This window comes from Sarcophilus harrisii, chromosome 2, assembly GCF_902635505.1.
Source record: "Sarcophilus harrisii chromosome 2, mSarHar1.11, whole genome shotgun sequence".
NCBI classification, from domain to species: Eukaryota; Metazoa; Chordata; class Mammalia; order Dasyuromorphia; family Dasyuridae; genus Sarcophilus; species Sarcophilus harrisii.
Genome location: NC_045427.1, coordinates 557,561,710 through 557,579,005, shown reverse-complemented (window position 1 = coordinate 557,579,005; position 17,296 = coordinate 557,561,710). Strand labels below are relative to the sequence as shown.

At 53.5% G+C, this 17,296-nt stretch overlaps 1 protein-coding gene across 1 annotated transcript; it reads left to right on the top strand.

The window, feature by feature from the left end:
• Positions 1-44: 44 nt before the first annotated feature.
• On the top strand, positions 45-10,084 carry POLL (DNA polymerase lambda). Its single transcript, XM_031955722.1, has 9 exons — positions 45-228; positions 1,367-1,505; positions 2,124-2,418; positions 2,847-2,985; positions 3,460-3,774; positions 4,574-4,747; positions 5,174-5,302; positions 8,495-8,663; positions 8,994-10,084. The coding sequence occupies exons 1-9, from the start codon at positions 181-183 to the stop codon at positions 9,356-9,358; spliced, it is 1,773 nt and encodes a 590-aa protein (XP_031811582.1). The 5' UTR covers positions 45-180; the 3' UTR covers positions 9,359-10,084.
• Positions 10,085-17,296: the final 7,212 nt, after the last annotated feature.

Sequence of the window (17,296 nt, the reverse complement as noted above, 5' to 3'; positions counted from 1 at the left end):
CCCGGGGCGGTCGCGCGGCTTTCCAGGGGCGGATGAAGGATTCCCGCCTCCAGTGGGCTCCGGGGGGTCCTGGGGGTCAGCGCACCCACGTGGTTCTCGGGCCGCCCGGGAGGCCCTCCCACAGGGCGCCGTCCCCCCCCAAGGAGGGACTGACCACGCGCCTGCCGTGCGCCAGGCGCTATGCCGAGGCCCCGGCCGTGTCATCCGCTCCTCGCAGCCGCCCCGGAGGTAGGTGTGACTCAGGAGGAGTGTCACGCATCCCCATTTCTCAGATGCGGAAACCGAGGCAGGCGAGGGGCGCGCCTTGCCCAGGGTCAGGGGTCACAGGGCCAGCGGGCGTCTGAGGCCGGATTCGAATCCAGAACTTCCTGGCTCCGGCGCCCCCCGCCCCCTGGGCAATGAGCCTAGCCAGGGGCATAGAGTACGACCAAAAGCGGGTCTCCCCAAGTACCCCGGAGAGCCCTCAGGCGGAACGGAGCCCCTGCCTCTGCATCTCTTGGAGTCCCCAGGGTAAGGGGGTGTGGTCAGGGGGAGAGAGCCCGCCCCCGCCCCCAGGAGACCCGGAGTGAGGCGCCTGCGGGCCGCCCCCGGGGGGGGGAGGGGTTCTGCCCCCCGCCCCCCTCCCGCTCCCAAGCCTTCTTCTCCAGGACTAGGTGAAAGCCCCTTCTCGCTGCGGCTCACGCCGTCCTGGGCACTTCGCGTCCGGAGCGATTCTGTCTCACGGTCCTGAACCGCAGCGGGGAAGGGCCTCGCAACCCTTCTTCCCCCGCAACGGCGGCGCGGGGCCCAGCGGGAGAAAGCGGCCCCGCTAAGCGCGGCGGTCTGAGCGCGGGGCTGAGACGCGGCCTGCGGGCCCCGGGCGAGCTCTTGGGTTAACCCTTGCATTCTCTAGGGAGCAGACGGCAGCCGACCCGCACGGGAGCTCCGGCCCCTGTGGCAGCTTTGCGAGAGTTAGAAGCCAGGGAGGAGCCCGGGGTCACGCTGGGCTCCCCGAAGGACGGCCGCCGCGGGGACTGACGGCCGCGGCGGGGACTGACGCCCGCCGCGGGGACTGACGGCCGCCGCGGGGACTGCGCCCGCCCGCGGGACTGACGCCGCCCGCGGGGACTGACGCCCGCCGCGGGGACTGACGCCCGCCCGGGACTGACGCCCGCCGCGGGGACTGACGCCCGCCGCGGGGACTGACGCCCGCCGCGGGGACTGACGCCCGCCGCGGGACCTGGCGCTCCCGCCGCGAGGACTGACGCCCGCCGCGGGGACTGACGCCGCTGGATGAGGTTCGGGCAGCCAGCCTCACTCCGAGCCGGCGGGCGGAGGAGGGCGGCCTTGGCTTCCCTCCCTCGCTTTTGTCTTTCCTCCCTCTTAGAGAGAGGGGCCAGGCTGGGCCTTAGCCATGGAACCTCGCGGGGTCCTGAAGGCCTTTCCCAGACGGAAGAAAAGGAGCTCCGGCTCGGACAGGAGCGCACTCTTGAAGATTCCCAAGAAGGAAGGGCTAGAAGGTGGAGGTGAGCTGGTTTCCCCTCACACACCCTCCCCTCTAACACAAAAGCCCTGCTTTCCAACTTGTCCGTCAGAGCGTCTGAGCCTCGCTACCCCCCAAACCTGGTCCCGGGCTCATTTAGATGACGGGCCCGAGCCCTCGATGTGAACAAGACTCACCGGAGCCCTAGAAAGGGTTTGAGGAGCAGAGCTCTGAACGGGCCCCCTTGGCAAGGACCTGCACCTTTAGGGAGACTCCCGAGGGAAGACGGGTCAGTTGCCCGGCGGCCCTTTCTGGCAGAGTAAGCAGAGCTGGAGCTGAGGGCAATTTGAAAAATGGGTGAGGCCTTCCTGGAGGGGGCGGCCCTGAACTCCCCTTCAGGAAGAGGAAAAAGAAGAGGGAGCTTTTCCATAATAACAGCCCGCCTGTTTCATAGACAAAAAAAGAAATGCAGGGTCAGAGAAATGAGTGATTTCCTACGCAACAAATTTTTGTGAATCAAACTTTGAATCCAGGTCTCACCTGACCCTGTGTCCAACACCTTTTCCCCCATACCTTGCTCCCTCTCTGATTCATGCTTTGAGTTGGAGAGAGAGAAGAGAGGAGACAGATGATGATGAGGATTGGGGTGATTCTTATGCAGAGTGGCTGAGCCCACTGCAAGTCCATGTGTTACCCGCGGGCATCGGTCGAGCCCGGGCAGAGATCTTTGAGAAGCAAATCATCCAGCATGGGGGCCGAATCTGCTCCCCTCAGGCCCCAGGGATCACACATATTGTGGTGGACGAAGCTGTAGATTGTGAGCGAGCCCTCCGCCTCCTGAAATTGTCCCAGCTGCCCCTGGGAGTCCAAATAGTGAAGTCAGCTTGGCTGAGCCAGTGCTTGCAAGAGCAGAAGCTGGTGGACACCACTGGATTCAGCATCTTCATCCCTGACAGGTGAGCCCAGCCGCAGTGCCTCGCCTTTCATTTGTGGTAGCAGATGTCCCACTGACTTGACTTCAACTGAACCACCAAAGGTGCCACTTGTCCAGGGTTTTTGGCTAATTCTTTTCTTTCTCTCTCTCTCTCTCTCTCTCTCTCTCTCTCTCTCTCTCTCTCTCTCTCTCTCTCTCTCTCTTTTTATTGTAATTTTATTTATTTATTTTTGCTGAGGCAACAAGTGTCTGAGATCAGATGACTCCTGACTCCAGGGCTGGTGCTCTATCCACTGAGCCACCTAGCTGCTCCTTGGCTGGTTCTTAGAGAAGTCAAAGTTCTTTATTCGCCCCCAGACAAATGGCTAAACTAAGGCCCTGTGAGGAAAGGCCTCATTGCAGCCTGGGACTGTGGTGGCTCAATGTTCTGCTGCCCCCCTGTCCTTCCAGGTACCTGGACGAGACAGACAATCAGGTCACGTCTTTCCAGCCTGGGTGTTCTGGAACTTCAGCCCAGGCGGGACTTCCTTCCGCTGCTGCCTTTGCCCCACCTCAGGAGCCACACTCAGAATTGAACACTCAGACACAGGTCAGGTGCTCATCCAAATCCCATTGTTTTCCTCCTTAGGCTGTTGGAAACTGTTGGGACCCTTAGGAAACTGGTCATCTCTCAATCAGTGCCCAAAGGTCAGGGACTTGAAGATAGTCTGGAAAGTTCCATCCATGTTGGGGCAGGCGGGCTTGTTGTTCTGGGAGGTCTTTCCCCTGTATTTGGTCAGCAGTCATGGGTCACCTCATTACTGTGGGTGTTGTTGGAGGAAGGAGGAGACTCATTCCCTTCTTTAGGGAATCCCCTCAGATGGAGGGAAGCCTGGACCTTCCCTTCTTGGAGCTCCAATATGTTGGAAGAACCCTTGTGAGAAAGGCCAGGTAATTCCCAAGCCCAGGAAAATCCCAAACTAAGGGAGCAGTGATAGTGTCTGCCATTGGGAGCCACTGGTCGGAGAGAAGGGGAAGAGAGGGGAGGGCCCGGATTAATTATGTGTGCTCTCTCTATTTCAAGCCTAACTCTTATGAAAGCAGCGATGAGGAAGAAGTACAGGTTACCCCGGCTGATCTGGAAGCCCTGATCACAGGCCAGTACCCAAGTACTCCTGAGGGAGACGCTATGCCCTGCCTGGCCCCCACGGTCAGTGATAAGTGGGTGTGCGCCCAGCCCTCTAGCCAGAAGAGGACCAACCACAATTCCCACATTACCGAGAAGCTAGAAGTGCTGGCCAAAGCCTATGCTGTCCAAGGCGACAGGTGGCGGTCACTGAGCTACTCCAAGGCTATTAATGCCCTCAAAAGCTTTCACAAGCCTGTTAGCTCCTACCAGGTAAGAGCCCTGAACACCTCAGGGCAGGAGTAATGGCTCCCACCTTCAGGGAACTCTGATCTGAAGGAGGAGAGCCCTTCCTGCTGTTGGGGAACCCCTATTCTCAGTGGGGCTCCAGAGGGAGGGAATGCAGAAGTCTTCCAACTACTCATTAATTATTAAGTATCTACAGTGCCAGGCACTGGGGATATAAGTACAAAGTAGAAAATAATCCCGATTCATAAGAAACTAACATTTGAAAGAAGACAGAAAATGGGTGTAAAAATATATACAGCAAAACCACAAAGTTAACAAGCAAAAAATATGTGCCAAGTAGTTGAGTCCAAGGTAGTTTGGAAAGGAGGGAGCCAAAAGTAGGAGGATCAGGAAGAGCTTGGCTGCTTTTGGGACTCAACTGAGAAATGAGAGAGGGTGTTCCAGATATAAGGGGTGGAGGGGTACATGGCTAGAGCAAAAGCAAAGAGTTGGGAGTTGGGCTGCCAGGTGTGAAGAGCAGAGGAAAGGTCGGTTTGGCTGGATTGTCCCTGGTATTGCCCTATGTACATATCTTGTATACCTATAGCCAGTTCTGTCCTGGCTTGATCTCTGCCTCCAACTCTGTATAATGTGCAGCTTTCTACCATCCTGAACTCACCCTTACCTAGTTTTGAGCTTCAGGGAACACCCCTCCCCCAAGCTAGCACAGTTGTAGCTTGTTAATCGGGATTCCCCCCACCCCGCCTCTTTTTTTCTTTTCTTTTCTTTTTTTTTTTTTTTTAACCATACTTACTTTTTATGTCACTATTACCTCATTCCACAGGAAGCCTGTGGCATCCCTGGGATTGGAAAGCGCATGGCAGAGAAGATCATGGAGATTGTAGAAAGTGGCCATCTTCGCAAACTGGACCACATCAGTGACAGTGTGCCTGTCTTAGAGCTCTTCTCTAATATCTGGGGGGTTGGAAGCAAGACTGCCCAGATGTGGTATCAGCAGGTCACTCTCTGCCCTGATCCCACCCCCACTCCCTCCCTGCTACTTTGTGGGTGACTTCACTTGATTTACTGGCAGTTCAGATCGGCCTTTTGCTGGGGACATGAAATCCAGTTCGTCTCTTTCCTCAGATGAAAGTCAAAGTTTACTTGCACCTGCTCCTCTTACCTTATTCCTTCCCTCACTTCCTATAACTGTTCTAGTAGCTCAGGATATTTCTGTTATTTTCTTCCTGGGAAAGAAAAGATTCTGCTTTTCCTGATTCTCTCTGGGCACTGACCCTGTTCTTCTAAGGGTGATCTCCCATCCGTCCTTCCTCTGAGATTGGGAAGATGTGCCTGTATAAGTGACTTGTATCTCCCAGTGGTGGCTTAGTGTTACTGGGTCCCAGAACCTCACTACCTCCTACTGTGTGGCCGGTTTTTTCAGGGTTTCCGGACTCTGGAGGACATTGAAAGTCGGGCCACCTTGACTTCTCAGCAGGCCATCGGCTTGAAGCATTATGAGGACTTCCTCAAGCGCATACCCAGGGAAGAGGCCTCAGAGATTGAGCAGACTGTGAGCAGAAACCCCACGTTGGGGAAAGGAGGTTTGGGAGGAAAGGGAAGGGGTTTTCAGATGAAGTCCACAGGGTGGGAAGCATAGGTGTCCTCTGCCTACCTCCCCTACTGAGCCCATAATGGTCTGTCCAAGGAGGCTGGGAAGCAGGAGTCTGGCAGACTGGAGGGGCTGAAAGGTGAAAGTGAAGGAGTGAGAGCTGGCTTTTGTGGCTTCCGCAAAGGCCCCAAATCCATCATGTCATCTTCAGAATCAGAGGGAGGGACAGAGAACAGTAATGGAAATCAGAAGCGTTGGGGAGGGAAGGACTGTGGCCCACGCTACTTCTGGGCAGAGCCCCAGGTCTCCTCCCTGCCTCTGCTTATGGATTTGTCTTAAGGTGAGGATTCGGTTAGAGTCGGGTGAAGATGGGAGTTAGCATGTAACAGAGAAAAGGCCCTTCAGAGTGTCTAACCTCTCGTCCCCTTTAGCAGAAGGCATGAGGCTCGGGAGGACAAACAGGTCTGGGCCAAAGCCTGCATGTCCCAGGCCAGGCTTACCCTTAGCCCTGGAGGATGCAGCCCATCAGGCTAAAGCTAGCATAGGGTTGTATCTGAAGTGGGATTATATTTGGGGTTAGGCTGGAGGTTGATTTGGGCCAGAGTTATCACTGGGGTAACTATTTCAAGGCAGGATGAGGTCAGGATGACAAGGCAGTGCTGCCTCTAGTTGAATTTAAATGGGCACATCCTTCAACATAATAGGCACTTAAAACATTTTAGAAACTGAATTGAATTTGTCTTCCTTTCCCTCATCCACAAGCCTTTTCCCCTTTGACTGCCAGAGCCAGAACATCTGAAAAGCCCATTAAAGCAGGACAGGATGGTCACTACAATCATTGTGGGAGACAAGAGGGACAGACAATGTGGTGTATAGAGTGAGGATGGGGAGACCCCTGGGGACAAGCACCAAGATTAGTTTGTGCTGTCCCGCTGTCCATCCATCACGGGGAAGTCCTGTTCGTGCTGACGCTGTCACTCATTCACGGTGCCCAGCCATGAAGAATACCCTCTCCCACCCCCCACCCAACTTGAATTAGATCAGAAGCGCTTCTCTTCCATGTTTCAACAGACAGAAGCTTTGGGTTGGGTTCAGAGGCCTTATTGATAGGATTCCGCATCCCAGGCCCCTCCTCCCTTCCCTTGAGATAGGCCCAAGAAGGGAATTAAGGGATTAGTGGATGCCACTTGTCAGGAGACCACTGCGAAGGCCTGCTCCTCTCCTTTAGAAGGCCACAAAAATCTTCATTTCCAGGGGAGAAGGTGGGAAAGGCCATCTGCATGAGAAAGACCAGTGTCTTTGGGATAGAGTCTAATGAGTTTATCTCCCCTTAATGAAGGATAATCCTAGGATTGAAAATTACCCCTTGTTTTAAGCCAAAAGGAAGCAGGGTATGGATCTTCTCTCCCCTCCTGTCTTTCATGTCCAAATGTGACCCTCCTCCCACCTTTAGATTCATAAATCTAGAGGTGGGGAGGACCTAGGCTTTACATAGCCCATCCATCTAGTTAGATTTGAGGGCAGTGGGGAAGGAAATCTGCTGTTCAGTATTTCTAGAGGATTGGTTCTACATTCTCCCTCAGGGACATGTTACAGTGCTAAATCAGTCAGTTAATCAGCAAGGATTTATTAAGGGTCTACCGTTTTCCAGACACTATGCCAGATCCTGAGAATACTGATTAAAAAATAAGGCAGTCCATGCTTTCAAGGCCTTGTCATTCTGTTAGAGGAATATGATGTTTTCATAAGATAAGAAAATGCAGTCTTTGTATATACAGATTCTATAGTGAAGGTAGAAGTAGCAGGTGCTAACAGCTGGGGGGATCAGAAGGTGTTTTCTTGAAGGAGTTGGCATAGAAACTGAGCCTTGAAGGGAATGAGGGTCTTCAAGAAGTGGAGGTGAAGAGAAAGAGCATTCTGGTCACAGTCTGGGCAAAAGCAAAGGGGTAGGAAATAAAAATGTGATTTGTGGGGAAGCTAACACAGGTCTGTTTGCCTGGATCCTAGAAATAAACTTTGATCCTGAGAGCAGAGGAACAATAAAAAGCTGAGCAGGAGAATGATCAGAGTGAAGCTCCAAGAATATCTGTCTCCTCTGTGAAGACTGGATTGGAGACAAGAGAGATTTGAAGGAGGAAGTCAGTGTTATAGTCTAGGTAAGAAATGGTGAGGGCCTGCATCAGGTGGTTGTGGTGAGAGTAGAGGGAAAAGGACATGACATGGAGGTGAAGTCAATGATACTTGGCAGCCCTTTGGCTCAGGGGAGTGAAAGAGAGTAAGAGTTGAGGATGGCTCTATTCAATCTGAATTATTGGAAGAATGATGGTTCTTTTGATAAAAATAAGAAAGTCAAAAGGAAGGATGCATTTTAAGGAGAAAGATAATTAATACTGTTTTGGACTTATTGAATTTCAGGTACTTATGGAGAATCTGAGTAGAGATGTCCAGGAAACATTTGGAAATGCAAGACTGGAGTTTGAGATAGAAATGGAGGAAGGATGGATCTGTAGACTAATCATTTATGTAGGATCATTTGTATGGGAGAAGAATTCTCCCATAGAAGAGATACCAATGGGTCAGAAGGGCCCATGGAGAAGAGTCTCCAGCATGAGAGGCAGTCAGCATCGTCAGATGTGTCATGATGAAGATTGGGAGCAATGAGAGCCCTATAGAGAGGGTGGCAATTTTTTATTAAGAAGGGGGGCCAAATGGCAGGGAAGTGTGCCCAAATTCCTAGAAAAATAGGCTGTGAAAGGGAGGAAAGGACAGGACAAGACAAGAGCTAGAATCAAATCAAGTGAAGATTTCAAGGATGAAAATGTGGACAAGTTTGAAGGCTGAGGGGAAAGAGTTGGTGAATAAAAGGAGAACTTAGAAACAGCCCTTTCCTATTAGTCAGTTCCATCTGTCCTCCAGTATCTGTCTCTCCTGTTATTTCAACCTTGTCATCCTTTTGTTATAAAAGGTAAAGTGTGGCCTGTGCCCTCTCCCTGCCCACCCACCTCCCTGCTCAGGAGCACTTAGTTTCTGTTCCCTGTTCTCTCCCCCCTTGTATAAGCCTGTGGATTATGAGTACCCATGCCCAGAGCAGGGTTGGCTTGAGGCCTGCGGCTAGCCCCTGGTCACCAGTCCCTCTGCTTTTCCATCCTGTAGGTCCGAGAAGCAGCTCACGCTCTCAATCCTGGGCTGCTGTCTGTGGCATGTGGCTCATATCGCCGGGGTAAGGCAACATGTGGGGATGTGGATGTGCTGGTCACTCACCCCGATGGACGATCCCACCAGGGGATCTTTGGTCAGCTCCTGGATACCCTTCGGCAGCAAGGTACGGCCCCAGGCCAGCCTTTGGGAGGTTCCCCAAAGGAAGAAAGCGGGGAGGCATCTTGGGCTCTCAGATGGGAGCACCGGTGGGAAGGGAGCACAGTGTGATCCGAGAGACCTGGAGGGAATTAGGAGGCCTTCACTAAAGTCCTGAGTTTTATTAGTGTGATGTTGGACAGGTCACTGCCCTTTGGGCTGTCTCAAAGGGCTTTCTGGTCCTAACAATCTAGATTTCTAGGAATCCAAGAAGAAAAGGGATTGCAATTGAATGGTGGGATTTTAGACTCCCACACCCCCAACCCCCAATTTCCTCTTCTTGGCCTTCCTGGCACAGGATTCCTGACAGATGACCTGGTCAGCCAGGATGATAATGGGCAGCAACAGAAGTATCTGGGTGTGTGCCGGCTGCCAGGGCCCGGTCGGCTCCACCGACGCCTGGACATCATTGTGGTGCCATATAGCGAGTTTGCCTGTGCCTTACTGTATTTCACTGGTTCTGCCTACTTTAACCGCTCCATGAGAGCCCTGGCCAAGACAAAGGGCATGAGCCTGTCGGAGCGCTCACTCTACACTGCTGTCGTGCGTGATGGCCGCGGCCTCAAGGTGGGGCCAGGCCGGGCGTTGCCCACCCCCACTGAGAAGGATGTCTTCAGACTTCTGGGCCTGCCGTACCGCGAGCCCTCTGAGCGGGACTGGTGACCCCACCTCCGTGCCAGCCCTGGGCCATTCTCCCACAGTGGGGCTCTCCCTGCACCCCATACCAGGCCTTTTCTTCAACTCACCTTTGGGTTTCTTTGCTCAGTAAAGAACCAGAGGGTGATCATCATCCTCCCTGGCTCACTAGCTGGGAGATCTGACTGTTCACGAACCGTTGCTTTTTCCTGGAAGTACATCCATCGGCCCTCACTTTTACATTAGATTGTGAGTGTGTGGGGTTTTTATAAGTTTTACTCCTCCCCTTGCCCCAGTTTAATAAGCAGCAGGTGGCTGCTATACAGCCTATCCCACTTCCTGTGCTGAGGACTCGGGCGTACCTAGAAGGGTCTCACAGACTCCTGGCCCACTTCTACTTAAGCACCAGGAGGATAGAGCATCTTTTATCAAGGGGGATGCTTGGCTTGCTTTCCCCTTTTTTACTTGCTTCCTGTGCTTTTAAAGGGTTAGAGGAAGAAGGTGGTCCAATGCTGGAATGTATCCTGTGGGTCAAGACTGGGAGGGGAGACTAGGAGAATAGCAAAATCCATGGGACATGATATCTTCTGGTGTCTGTGATTCCTGCCTCCTACAACTCCTTTCTGGGACAAATTTCCCAGATTGTGGAGAGTGGTCCTCTTCTCTCTCTCTCTCTCTATATATATATTTTTTAATTTATTGAAGCTTTTTATTTTCAAGACATATGCAAGAATAATTTTTCAACATTAAAAAACCTTGTGTTCCAATTCCCCTCCTTCTTCTTACCCCTTCCCCTAGATGGCAAATAAGCCAATATGTGTTAAAAAAAAAAAATGGTTTAAAATATGTACATTGAATATAGGTATATAGGGATATATGCCTATATTCAATGTACATATTTTAAATTTTAATTTTAAAAAAATATTATACAAGTATCTTGCTATACAAGAAAAATCTGATCAAAAAAGAAGAAAAATGAGAAAATAAAATGCAAAAAAAAACCCAACAACAAAAGAAGTGCAGGTGCTATGTTGTCCACTTTCTGGCTCCACAATTCTTTCTCTGGGTACATATGGTTCTCTTCATTATAAGATCATTGGAACTGGCCTGAATCACCTTGCTGTTGAAAAGAGTCACATCCATTAGAACGGATCATCATGTATAATGATCTCTTGGTTCTGCTGATTTCACTCAGCATCAGTTCGTGTAAGTCTCTCCAGGCCTCTCTGAAATCATCCTGCTGGTCATTTCTTACAGAACAATAATATTCCATAACATTTATATACCACAGTTTATTCAGCCATTCTCCACCGATGGGCATCCGCTCAGTGTCCAGTTCCTTGCCAGAGAGTGGTCATCTTCAAAGTTCAGCTGCCAGTAGCTCAGACAGGACCTGAATTGGCCCAGGTGGACTCAGGAACTGGAACTCCTACAGCCAGAGAGTTAGGGGGAGTGGAGAGGTGTGTATGTGTAGTAAAGCTCCTTATCCATCAATCAGAATGCACCTGTCAGCCCTGCAGTGGAACGGTGGGGAGACAAGGAGGAGAAGGTCGGGTCTCTGGCCTGAGGGGGCTCCCATGCTGATTAAGGAGCACAGACAGTCAGACAGACACACACACCATTAAGTGCTAACTCATGAGATGCTGGCAGGAGTTTGGAGGAAGGGGAGCAGAGCTGTGGGGGCCGGCGGTCAGGGAAAGCTCCCTAGAGGTTGGGGAGCTTTAGAGATTCCAGCTGGAGGGAGGTGCGTGTTCTAAGCGGGGCAACATCAGGGGGGAAGACATAGTTGTGAATGTGCCCCTTATGCACCAGGAGGAGAGCGCTGAGATTGGAGCAGCATCTCTTTGGGGGAAATTGAAAAGCATTTAAAAGGCCACGGGGAGCCTCAGAAGATGAGAGGCAATTGAGATGATGCAGTAGAAATGGGGAACTATTAACATTTTCTAAACAGGGTAATAAGCAAAATCTTCAGAAAGAAACTTGTTTTTGGTGTGCTAGCTGAATTTTCAGGACAAGAGATTAGAGATGGGGAGAGAAACCGAAAATAGAATCCTGGAGCTGTTGAGGGCCTCCCAGGTCACCTAATAAAGCCCCTGGCTCAATTCAAGAATGCCCTCTGCCGGATTCACTTCAGAGCAGCAGCTCTGGGGCAGGGGAAAGAACACTGGTCTTGGGCTCAAAAGATGAGTTTGGGGGGCTGGCTCTTGTGTTTACTGGTCAGAAGATCCCTAATCTTAGCTTCCTCATCTCTAAAGTGAAAATAATAGTTGAACTGTCTATCTCTCGGGGTTATGGTGAAGCTCTTTTCAAACCTTAAAGCACTACAGAGATGTAAGCTATTCTTTATTATATCTGCCACCTAAAAGCTGTGTTCCATGTTTAGTATTCAATGGTTATTGTGAGGAATTTGTATCAGGAATTGAAACAAAGTCTTTCTCTGTGACTTCATCCAGTGTTCCTAGTTTGACTTTTTAGAGCTACCCAGAAAAGTCCAGCCTCTTCCACAACGGCCCTTTAGAGCCTGGAAGATGGCCACTCTAACTTTCCAGCATTCCTACCCCTTTCACCGAATCTCTGGAGTCAAAGGACACCTTCGTTTAGTCCAGCCTGTACCAGATTACATACCTCAACAGCATTCCCAAAGTGGTCATCCAAGCTTCATTTGAAGGTCTCTGGTGAGAGAGAACATATCCCCATAACATGCCCAATTGTGAGGGCTCGCCAAGGTTCTGTCATAGCCATCATCCCCAGACCTGCAGTGTGCCCCTCATCTCAGCTTCCTAGAACCCCTCTCTCTTTTAAGACTTTGTCTGGAGCCATTACAGTCCCTTCCTGGGCCTGATACTGCCCTCCATCCCAAGCTGCTGTTTTTCCTAATGTAAGCCCTTTGTGAGCAAGGATTGTTGTACGCTTTGTGCCCACTGCCTTCCCAGTGCCTGGCATATAGTAGGTGCTTAATGAATTCTTGCTGATTGAGTTCCGTTTGTGAATAGCTAGCTAGAAGGTTTTTCCTTGTATTGTCTAAATCTTCTGCTTTTCCTCCAGAGCCAAGCAAGGAGAAAAAAAATCCAACCCCTCTTTCACTTAGCACTCTTTCAAATAATCAACTGGCAGCCATCATTTCAATACCTGCCCCCCAGTCTTCTCGGAGGTCAGACATTGCTGGTTCTTCCAGCCAATCTTCATGTAACTGAGATTCCTCCCCATCTAGGTTTTCTTGGGATTCTCTCTAAGCTGTCTTCTCTAAAATGTGTCCCCCAGGTGGGCCCTCTAGGTACTCTGCTGAGGGTACACAGTTGACTGTTCATTTCCTGTATTCTGGATACCATACCTCTTTTACCACAACCTAAAATGTCAATTTATTTTTTGTTGTTGCATCCCACTGTTTACTTATAATGAAGATGGCTATCCACCAAAATGCTCCCATCTTTTTTTAACCTTGATTAGTCACATCTCTTCCCTCTTGGGCTCACAGTCCTGGTTTTTTGTTTATTTTGTCTTAATATAGGAATTTGTTTTCTTTTTAATTTTTTCTTCTTTTAACACATTAATTAGCAAACATATATGAAGTGTCCGTCTCTGGACACTGGAGATAAAGAATGAAATAAGTACTATTCTCACTCTGTCAGGGAATAGACCATCTATGTACACGTATACATTGCTCACAGGGGCTTTACAGAATAAGTGCAGGGTAGTTTGGAGGAGAGGACAGTATGATTTGGCCATCATTCTGGCCCAACAAAGGCTTTTGGGGTCCTGACCTTTCTACTTTGGACAAGCTTGCCATCCAGGTCACTGATACAAATTAGGGCTGGGGACAGATCCCTGAAGGACCCTACTGGAGACATCTCTTTTTGCTAGTCCTTCGTCGTCATTAAACCAGTTCCAAATTAATTTAATCCCCATCATCTAGGCCGCAATGTCATCAAGGATGACCCAGAAAACTTTGCCATGTGCTTTTTCTGAAATATGAGTAAATTCGAGTGCATCCTGACCTAGCATTCTGGTTGACTGTTAAAAAAGGAAGTGAAGTTTGAATCTTCTGTGGCTTGTTCACACTGAAGCCAGGCTGCAGAAGAGATTGCCGCTTCCCTTTTCCAGGTATTCACAAAGGATTCTTTGAATGGTTCTTGTCCCATGTGCAGTGTCGTACTCTGGTTACCCACTGATAGGTTCCAGGTTATTCACAGTCCCATGAAACTCGGCACCCAGAATGAAACACAGTATTTTCGATGGGTTTTAATGCAGCTTACGTTTATTTAAAGCTCAACAAATATCTAGCCTTAGTCAAGATGGAACAGGTATGAATTCATTCCAGAGCACCAATTACAAGTGAGATGCTGAGTAGGAGGGAATGGTAAAATACCAAGCAGGGCCAGTGCGGCCGTATGGCATGTCTGTTAAGTTGAGTGCAGTCCAAGAGCTCACAGCCCTCCAGGACTGAGGGTCCCAACAAGGCTCTCCCAATTTCCCCCAGTGGGTCGGTCTTGTTCTTCCTGCCCGCTGGGGGAGAGGAAAGAAGACCCCTCTCTTCCCCTTCTTGCTCGGTGGTGGCCGTAATCACCTTGCCTCGGGGCGCCCGGAGCCCCAGGAACAAGGGACTAGAGTCAGATGCATCCAGCCCTCTCAACTTTGGGCCCCTGAAACCTGAGCTATCTGGTGGAAAGCAGCAAAGGGGGAGCGCATGAAAGGGTAGGAACAAAGGGCCCCCTCCTCCATAAAGGTAGCTGGTGGCCCCATTCACACCATAGTGCTAACCAGCCAAACGCGGCTCATCAAAGTACCAGGGCCTTAAAAGGTCCTTTATGAGGGGGCAAATTCTCCCTGCTCCGGGCCCCAAAGCTGATCAGGTGCCTGGGGAGGCCGCCCCTTTGAGGGGGCTTCTATTGATTCCCCTGTATAAAACTGCCATTTCTACTCCCAGCCAATCTGCATCGGGTGCCCTCCCACTCCCCCCTCCTACCCTCGCCCCACCAAGGATGGGTCGGCACACCTGGGAAGCCCCCTCCCCCCTCCCCCGCGGGCTACTTTCCATACCCTGCCCTTCAGTGGCCACAGCCCACGAGTTCTGGGCTGGCTTCAGAGTGACCCCTGCTGGCCGGCGGGAATTGCCTGACCGCCCCCTGAGGATGGGGAAGGGATCCAGAACGTTACCCCAGCTCCCTGCCTGGGAAGCTGCGGAGCCTGTGGGCCGTTTCCTCTATCAGTTTCCCGGCGGGGCTGACCGTGGCACCCCAGCTGCTGGGGAGGGGGCTGAAAAGATCCAGAGACCGGGCTCCAGTTGGGGAGGCTGGTACTGGCCCGGGAGTCGCCCCCCACAGGGTTCTAGGGCCCCCCAGGCCCTCCCCTTTCTCACCCCCAATTTCTGCGCCTGGGGGGCCTGGCGAGTCCCACCCCCTGCAGAAGCACCGGCCCAGGGCCTTAAGTTGGGGCCCTCTTCGGGTGCGGGCCTGTAGCCTCCCTGGGAAATGGGAACAAGAAGTGCTGGAGAGACCCCACTCCCCTGTGGCCCCGGTGGCCAGCATCCCCAAGCATTTGGGGCCGGCATTTCCCAGAGAGCCCCCAAGTTAAGGGATCCTCGCTGTTCCAGAATAGAGAGAGGGAATGTTCGCTGCTGAATGTGGGGAACTCTTAGAGCAGGGTGGGCGGCAGCCCCAGGCAGGGGGCCTCAGTAAGGCCCTTTCCTCCTGCTGCCCCCAAACCCCTGGGGAGCTTTTGGTCTGGGCCCTCCGGCTAGTCTTGGCTTGAGCCTCAGGCGGGTCAGGAGGAAACTTGAAAGGAATGGATGGGCTCCTTGGCCCCGGAGGGCAGGAAGGAGAGAAGGCGACCCTTGCTCCCTGGGCCCCCTCTGAGCCTCTCCCTGGCCACCGTGTCTCCCCTCCCTCCAGCACTGCCCCATCACCAAAGAAGGACGGCTGAGTCAGCCGGGACAGGGGACCGGGACCGGATGTCTGGACCTGGCCAGGGGAGCATCCTATAGATCTCTGGACCAGCCTATAGAGCCTGAGTCTCGGGGCAGCAGTGGGGATGGGCTGGGGGTGCCCTGAGGCAGCCCTGCAGTCCCGGGAGGAGGGGCTGGCCTGGCCAGTGGAGGCCTGGGACCCCCCCCCCCCCCATCCAGGCCCAGCTGCACAGCTCAGAGCCATTGCTGCTCTTTGTGTTGCCTTCTGACATCCCGCCTGACCCAGGTTTCTCCCCCCTCACAGGGCCTGGCTGGGCTGGGGTGGGGGGGCTGGTCTGGAAGGGTCCCCCTTCTCTCAAGCCCCAGGCCCAGGGATGGTAGAATTCCCCTCATCCCGCGGTCCCAGGGTGTCCTAGCTGCGTGCAGGGGGAGGCCACCCCTGGAGAGAGGTCGGACCAGCCCCCTCTGTGAGTTCAGGGCCCTCTTGGGACTGCAGCAGGGGAGGGGGGAGGTGCCCAGGGACAGGGAGGGCCCCCCTTCTCCAGGCTGGGGGGACGGTGTGGGCTGGAGGAGACAGCCAGGGACAGGCTTCCCCTGAGGGTGCAGGGGCCGGGGCTCCCAGAGCCCCCCATCCTGAGCTCTCCCACACCCAGGGATTCAGGCCAGGAGACCATGAAACCCTGTCCAGCGGGTGCCGGTGAGTTCCAAAACCTCAGACTTGGGAAGCCCAGGAGGGACCAGGTCCCCAGGGGGCACGGGGAGCAGGTCCGAGGCTCCCTAGGGGTCCTGCCCACAGCTGCAATGGGGAATGGGGATGGCTCCAAGAGCCCCAAGGGCCCTAAATGGGGGTGTCAGCTCCCCTGCCGGGCCTTCAAGCACCTGCCAAGTGTCCTGTGGAGGGTCGGGAAAGCTCCCCCCTCCCAGGGCCTTCCCTCGCCGAGGCTCGGCGTCTCCCCCCAGACCTGGGCACTGTGAGAGGCCGGCCCCTGCCCGCCCTGGAGCATGAAAAGCGCGGCCCTCACAGCTGCTGCCCTCCCAGGGGTGCCCTCCCACCCCTCGGACCCTGTCCCCCAGCCGGCCCCCACACACCCGCCCTCGCTTCCTGGGGGCTCCCAGGCTCAGGGACAAGGAAGAGGCCAGCTCACCACTTTGGGCCCAAGGCCTGAGCCTCACAGTACTTTGCCCTGGTCCCAGCCGATCCTTGTTCTCAGACGCCCGGAAGCCTGTGAGGGGAGGATGTGCGCCTGAGAAATCCTGGGGTCAGGCACCCCCCGGGCAGGATCCCCCAGCCTGAACCCAGGCTCTGGATGTGTCCTATGCAACCACTCTACAGTGGGGTCCGGACAAACCCTGGACCTTGCCCGCTGACCCCCCTGGGTCATCCTCCCTGGCCTGGGGAAGCGATGGCTGGAAAAGAGCGGGGGACGGACCCCTGGGGTGCAGGAAGAGCCCTGGGCCAAAGGGCTGGCCTCGGGGGAGGGAGTGTCCTCAGGGGGGCCAGAGAGGGTGCAGAGACCAGGGAATGGCAGGGCCAGTTTGGAGGGGACGGGCCCTCAAAAGCTAGGCTAGGTGAGGAGCAGCAGGTCGGCTCCCCAAAGCCCTCTGTGGGAGACAGCTCTGGGCCCCAGTGAGGGGGGCTGGCTGTGGGCCTCCAGAATGGCTCTGAGGCCTGCTCCTAGACAGGGGACCACAGGCCTCTCCCTGCCTGCTGGGACTCCCGGCTCTGCATGTGGCCGCCTCCGGTGGTGAGCTTCTCCAGGGTCTCTCTGGCCGGCTCCCCCAGCCCCTCTTACTGAAAGCCTGCCCCCCCTCCTCCCCCTGCCCAGCGGCCCAACTGGGCCAGGCTCTCCGGCTGCAGGCCCTGCTCCTGAAGTGTCTGATGTCAGGCCTGACCAAGTGGGGTCATTCCTGCCGATTAGGGCCAGATGCTGGGATCCTGCAGGGTCAGGGAGCTTTCCGTCTACAGGAATCCTGGGCCCATCCCGGAGATGGGTGGAAGCTACTTTGTAAACCTGGAAAGTCTCTTTAATTTGCAGTTATTGCTCTGACTCTCTTAGAGTCTG

Bases quoted from the DNA above. Each gene is read 5' to 3' on its own strand.
- POLL (XM_031955722.1), top strand. From the start codon at position 181: ATGCCGAGGCCCCGGCCGTGTCATCCGCTCCTCGCAGCCGCCCCGGAG. The intron at 1,506-2,123 runs GTGAGCTGGTTT...ATTCTTATGCAG, and splicing joins GGAAGGGCTAGAAGGTGGAG to AGTGGCTGAGCCCACTGCAA. The intron at 3,775-4,573 runs GTAAGAGCCCTG...CTCATTCCACAG, and splicing joins AGCCTGTTAGCTCCTACCAG to GAAGCCTGTGGCATCCCTGG.